At 40.5% G+C, this 6,971-nt stretch overlaps 1 protein-coding gene across 2 annotated transcripts in view; it reads left to right on the top strand.

Annotated features, from left to right (window-relative positions):
* SMC5 (structural maintenance of chromosomes 5) overlaps positions 1 to 6,971 on the top strand; it is a 48,615-nt gene continuing 41,644 nt past the window's right edge. The window contains exons 1-5 of one of the 2 annotated variants that reach the window (XM_032676053.1): positions 1 to 163; positions 795 to 936; positions 2,056 to 2,108; positions 4,201 to 4,363; positions 6,644 to 6,778. In XM_032676053.1, the coding sequence (XP_032531944.1) occupies positions 36 to 163; positions 795 to 936; positions 2,056 to 2,108; positions 4,201 to 4,363; positions 6,644 to 6,778 (621 nt within the window). In that variant the 5' untranslated portion in view covers positions 1 to 35. Of the gene's footprint in view, positions 164 to 794; positions 937 to 2,055; positions 2,109 to 4,200; positions 4,364 to 6,643; positions 6,779 to 6,971 lie in introns of those variants that run through there. The other variant, XM_032676054.1, reaches the window with a different exon arrangement.

Here is a 6,971-nt window from a genome sequence, read left to right as displayed (position 1 = left end):
GGCGGGGGAGGGGAGAAGGGGTGATAGAGGCCAAGATGGCGGCGGCCGAGGAGGAGCCCGCGCGGGAAAATGGCAGCGCGGATAGGAGGGCCGCGAAGGGCGGCAAACCACCTCAGCCTTTCGTCCTGGGCTCCGTCGTTCGGATCTTCATGAAGAACTTCCTGTGAGTGAGTGAATGAGTGAGGGGCGCTCTCCCCCACCTCGGGGGGCTGCGGCCTCCCTCCGCCCGTCCCTCCTGGCGGGCCTGCAGCCGACAAGCCACAGCAGCGAAGCGGGGTTACCGCGGGTGGCGGCGGCTGCAAGAGGGACTGCGCCAAGGGATGCCTTTCCTTGCAAGGCGGTACCCTGTTCGGAGTGTGGAGTGAACCTGCCGTGTGGGTTAGATGAGTGGAATGTGCGACTGTGGTACACCAGGCAGTTGGAGTTAAATTGACTGAGCTCACTCAATTTTGTCTTTTTTTATTTTTTTTTAATACGTAAAACAAAATTATACCCTAGTAAATTCAAGATAAATTATCATTACGTTGCTGAATTTCCTTCTTTATAATCACTAATTTTGAAGGAAGTTCTTCTGAGTACTCTGGCTGGTAGGAATCTGTCTGTTTCACGGAGTTTTATTGAAATATTAATTTTCACTCTTGAGGTTTTCTTACAAAATGGTGTTTGGCGATTGAGTTTAGATTAGGTAATTTTACATTGCATTCAATTAAATCATACATTGTTTTTAAGAAAGTATTCTTTTTTTCAAGCAAATATGGTGTCTATAAGATTCAAAAAATTACTGTGTTTTCCAGAATATATGATAGCTGTGAAGTATATCCAGGGCCCAACCTGAACGTGGTTGTAGGTGCTAATGGAACAGGGAAGTCAAGCATTGTTTGTGCCATCTGCCTGGGACTGGCTGGGAAACCTTCTTTCATAGGGCGGGCCGATAAGGTAACTATGAGCTTTTGTAATTTCATGTTGAATCTGAGTTTGGTTAAGAACACTGTCCAGTGGAGGAAGGGGCAAAAGGCTCTTCCTTGAGTTACTTTATTTTCATAAAAGGTAGGTGTCTAAATTGAAGAACTGCCTATTCCAAAGGCAAAGGGTTTTACAAAGGGATTTTCTCTTTCTGAATTAATCGTTGTCTTGGATGAATTATGAAATGGAAACACCTGAATTACACTGCAATCTGGGTGGACTAGAGGTTATGTTTGAAGATGATTAAGCATCCATAGTGGGGCTAAAAAAATGCCCCCTAATGCCTAGATAACATTTGATCGGAAGTACCAACTAAAGGAGAAATAAACAAAACAGCGTAAATTAAATTTCTGAGTAGATAGTATTTGTAGAAATAACACATCCTTAGTGTGTCTGAGAATATCTCTAAAAGTATGCAGGCACTGATCTTAGGTTTAACTGGAATTTGGATTGCTCTACTATATTTACTTTTTTTTTGCTCCCAAGAGATCATGTGTTGACATTGTAGTAGGAAGTTTGTATTGTGTAATTTTTAAGTTTTGTAGTTGCTATCATGGATATTCTTGTTTTACACAATGTATTTGAGTAGATCTTTGACGCAATGAATCTGGGTGCCTAAGTGATTGTGTATATTCTCTTGTGGCAGCTGAGTGAGGAGCAAATGTAAATACAGAAATTGACTTCATGGCAGTAGTGTGTGTTGGTATTTTTATTGACTTTCCAGGATTGTTTTTATACTGTTAGAATTGGTAGTTCTGTTGGTACAGATATTTGGCAGTATCTTTTCATTTGTATTCCCTTTGTTGTCCTGATTTGTGAGAACTTCCTCTCAGTGGATCTGCTGATGATAATTTGTTCGATTTTGGAGGTTGAAGTTAATCAGGAGCAGTTAACTTGTGGAGGAAGTTCTAATGATGCTAGTTGATGTGCAAGATAAGTCTATTCCTGTATCTTTAGTTAATAGTTTAAAAAAAATTTTTTTAGTTGTACGTTTTCAATAAAATATCCCATTATGTCAGCTGTATTATACAAATGTACGTTTTAATACTGTACTGTTACTTTGCGATAACAGTTTCTAAATTAATTTTCTAGGTTGGTCTCTTTGTAAAGCAGGGATGCACGAAAGGTTTAGTCGAGATTGAACTGTAAGTACTAAAACTGTATTTCCTCATTCACTTTTAATTAGATCATTTCTCCACTCAGTTATTCACAAAGCTGGGGAAAAAAAAAATTGGTATACAGACGTCTGTCTTTAAGCTGGTGCTTTTTTCTCTTTTTATTTCCCCCCAGACTTAAAAATTTTAAGGTTAAATAATTACCACAGAAGAAATAAGCAGTGATGGCTGCTCTTGATCTCACTTTCTGGAGCCTTTCACCTTGTCTTATGTAAAAAGAATGTATAGATAAAAATTATTGTATATGGTGTGTTTAGATTTTGATGACATTTAAGGTTCATATGGTTCAAATACAGTCAGCACTGCCATCATTATGTAGAGGTTGGAATTTTTTTGTTAAATTGAAAAAAGTCAAAGTCTAAATTTTGAAACAGATTGTTCTGCCTTCACTTTCTTATACTGATACTGGTAGTATGAGGAGCTCTCCCTACATTCATACCAAAAACATTACATACTGGTACAAAAAAACTAGAAGATCTGGCTTATTCTTGCTAATGCAGTCTTGTATGTAAGCTTTTGCAAAACAGACCAAATCAAAATCATTTGTACTTACTCTGTAAAATTTGTAACTAGTGATATAGGGCCATATTACATACTTCCTTGCTTTTTTGTGGATGCAATGACACAGGTGATTTTAATAAGCCTTAACCTAGTCTGTTCACCTGAACTAAATGAAAGATAGTCAACTAATTCGTAACCTGTGTTAACAATTGGCCACCCTGATCAGATTGCATAAAAAGAAAATTATATTAAGGAAAAAAAATACTGGAACAGGCCTCTGAACAAGACCTGTCCACTTTTGTTCTTGTGGAAGTGAATAAAGACGACATTCTTTGAAGACTGGCCAAGCAGTAGGTCAGGAGGTAGGATGTCTTTCAGGGTAGATGGTGTTACTATTTCGGCATAAATACATCCTGATATTACATGAAAGTCTGAAAAGAGTCTTGCAGTGTGAAGACTTAGCATTTTTATTCTAGTGGTTGCAATGCAGTTGAGTCCTTTATCTAATTGGTAGAAAATACTTAAATACAGCATTTAGATTGAAAGACCAGTGATGCAGAAGATTGCATTTTGACAGGAATTGAAAAATTTGAGTTCTGTAGGCATATACTGCGCTGGTTGAATTTGGCCCTTGAATTATAATTAAAATCAGGTTATAGTAGTAAAAGTCTTTAATTTGATAAAAGAAAAGGAGCATGGCTTTCTATGTCTCTTGAAGGAAGTCTGATAAAATAATGTAATGGAGGAAAGAATCATCCAGTCTTCAAGAAGTAGACTCATATCCCTATGGCACTTAATCCGAAAGCTGGCAGCAGATACATATTCACTTTACACTGATCTCTGTTCTTGAGTCTCCTGAGGTATGTGGCCACTAAACGTTTAGAAGCCTGTGTTTTCCAGTTTTAACAATATGCTTAACAGGCACTAGACAATTTCTAAATCAAAATTGTAGCCGAAATTTGACTTACCTCATTGCTCATTTGTTATTGATGCATCTTAAACAGACTAAACTTCTGAAAATAAGTGTTGAGTTAGAGAACTAAATACTCAATTAATGTGTTTTTACTGGTTTTTAAAAGCAGAAAATGAAAATTAGTATTTTTATGCTTTATGATGTTGTTTTTATTCCCAGATGGAGTATGTATGCACAGCTTATTGATATAGTTCTGTACACTAATGCTTTATTTTAAAGCCTTACAGTTGGTGTGTACCTCCTTAATGCCAATTTTTAAACTTACTAAATGTCAAACAAAAAAATTACACTTTCATAGAAACTGTTAACATCTGCAACAACTTTTGAATGTTTCATACATTCAGCATGAGCATCTCATTTATGTAAATTACTTCCTCTGAGTTAAGATTTGCAGATGTTCTAGGATGCTTTCCATATGAGTTTAGTTCATCACTGAAGCACTGGATGTTTTCTGAATGATGAAATGAGAATCTGATACTACTGTCCAGTTTTTTAAGTATTTAGCTGTCTAAAAATTCTAATAATACTTTGACACTTGGTAAACTTTGTGTATTCTCAAAAGTGTAAGCACTTATTTTTATTAATCAGGTTTAAGCCACCAGGCAATATTATTATCACCCGTGAGATTCAAGTGGTGAACAACACATCATCGTGGTGGATCAACAGAAAGCCAGCAACCCTGAAAACAGTAGAAGAACACATTGCAGCTTTAAACATCCAGGTGGACAATCTGTGCCATTTTCTTCCTCAGGTATGGATGAATCAGACCAGCTGCCCTGAGGCCTAATCAGCTGACTGGGGGTGGAGCCAAGCTCCTTGCCTGGAGATTTAAACTGCTCCTGGGAGCACAGTGAACAGGAGTGGGCAGACAGGGGCGTGGCATTGCATTTTGCACAGGCAGGGCGATCAGGAAGGGCACAGGCACCCTCCCAGCTCTTTCTGGTGAGTTGTGAGGTAGGTGTGCGGCTCTGGGTATTTTTCTTTTTTTTTTTTCCACAACTCGACCCAACAATGGTTTCCAAACAAGTGAAAACCATTGCTGCTGATATCAGGAGGAGTGTGCTAACCCAAACAGAACCCCTGAAGAAGGGCACAGCTGTTCGGGTCACTGGCTGTAGGGAATGTCTGAACCTGGCGTTAGTACCAGAGGACAGTGCAAGAGACACCTGCGTATGATGCGAGCGGGTGATTGATTTGCTGTGCTTAGTGGTAGAGCTCAAGGAAGAAGTGGAGAGGCTAAAGAATATTAGGGAAAGTGAAAGAAGTAGTCTGGTAGAGTCACGCTCTTTCAACCCCCCGCCCCTCCTGCCATCAGACAGATGGAACAAACCAAGTAGATGGGGGGAATGGAAACAGGTCCCCAGTCGCAGAGGTAAAAGAATCCCCTGCCGACCCCCATCACCTCCCATGCTGCTGTTAAAGAACAGGTATAAGGTCCTGGACCCAGAGAGTCAGGCAGAGGACAGTCAAGAAGAGGATCTGTCTGGAGAGTCTCCAGCTTGCACCCTGTCTAGTAGATGGGTTATAGCCACAGCCATAAAGAAAAAAGGATAATTGTAGAAGGCAAATCTCTTCTGAGGGGAACTGAAGGCCCTATATGCTGACCGGACCCATCCCACGGGGAAGTCTGCTACCTTCCCAGGGCCTGGGTGAGGGATAGTAGTAGAAGACTCCCTGAGCTAATCCAGCCCTCTGATTATCCACTGCTGGTGTTCCAGGCTGGCAGTGATGACCGTACTGAAAGAGGTACCAGGCTAATTAAAAAGGACTTCAAGGTGCCGGGTCAGTTAGGTAATGGGACAGCAGCACAGGTGGTGTTTGCCTCACTTTCTGCAGTAGCAGGGATGAATGAGGAGAGGAGTAGGAAAACCCATCTTATCAATAGGTGGCTAAAAGATTGGTACCACTGGCAGAATTTTGGTTTTTTTGACCATGGAGCAAATTCTGTCATACCCAGCCTGTTAGAGTTAGATAGATGGGCATCATCTATCTAGCAAGGGCAAAAGGACTCTAGCCCATAAGTTGTCGGGAGTGATCAGGAGGGCTTTAAACTAGGCTTGAAGGGGAAAGGGGTTGAAACCAGGCTCTCCAGAGATGAGCCTCAGGGTGGAAAGCCAGTATTAGAAGTGAAGTCAGCAACCCAGCTGAAGTGCGTGTACACCAGTGCACCCAGCAGGGGCAACAAACGAGGAACTGGAAGCCATTGTGCAGCAGGAAAGCTGTGATGTAGTCACCATCACAGAAATGTGGTGGGATGACTTGCATGAGTGGAATGCTGCCATGGATGGCTACAAGCTCTTCAGAAGGATTGGGCAAGGTAGGAGAGGTGGAGGGGTGACTATATGTTAGAGAATCTCTTCTGAGTCTGTAGAACTTGAAATCAGTAATGATAAGGTTGAGTGCCTGTGGACCAGAATCAGGGGCAAAGCCAACAAGGCTGACAGGCTGGTGGGAGTCTGTTATAGACCACCCAATTAGAATGAAGAGGGTGATGAATTATTCTACAAGCAGCTGGCAGATATCTCAAATTGCCAGTTTAGAACTTTCAGCATACTCTGCTAACATAACTTCGTATTGAAAACAACTTTTTCTCTTCAGTACATAAATGTCAGTTTAGTCGGTAATACTGTGTTGATAGGGTTTATTTGTTCTCTGCCACTGTATCAATGGCAAGCACACCTTTTGCTTCAGTCTTGGTTTCGAGCTATTCTTCTGCCCTTACCACAGCAGCAATACTTCCTGGTAGCCTTGGCTGCCACCTTTAATATTCATTTCTATGTGACTTAATTTTTGAGTTAGTCATAGCATTCCTGCTGCAAAGGTGTAGCTCGAGCAGCCTGAGAACAAATGTTTAGAAGAGCTGGATTGCTCCTCTATAAGATGGTAATGAACTATGCTAGAGCTATCTGGCATAGAACTGTAAATTAGGTGATGTTCATGAGAAGTAGGTTGCAGGATATAAATCCAGTATTACTGTATTGCACTGTTTTAGCTAATCCTGTACTTTTGTAACTTTTTTCTCATTTTGTAGGACAGAGTTGGAGAATTTGCAAAACTGAGTAAGATCGAATTGCTTGAAGCCACTGAAAAATCGATTGGTTCTCGAGAAATGTACCAGTTCCACTGCGAACTAAAAAGCTTCCGAGAAAGGGAAAGAGAACTGGAGGTAAATAATGCACTATGTAGAGACAGAGCAGTGACTGGAGGGAAATTATCATGATAAAACTTAACATGAGATCTTACAGAATTAGAAGGTGATATTTATTTCCCAAGTCTGTAAGTTGATTTTACCAAATAATGCTCATCTTCTCTCAGAATTCATTTCCTCTGACACTCACATGCTTATAAGTACAAGGATG

The sequence above is a fragment of the Chiroxiphia lanceolata genome, chromosome Z, assembly GCF_009829145.1.
Source record: "Chiroxiphia lanceolata isolate bChiLan1 chromosome Z, bChiLan1.pri, whole genome shotgun sequence".
Classification (NCBI taxonomy): domain Eukaryota; kingdom Metazoa; phylum Chordata; class Aves; order Passeriformes; family Pipridae; genus Chiroxiphia; species Chiroxiphia lanceolata.
This window is presented reverse-complemented; position numbering and strand designations above follow the sequence as displayed.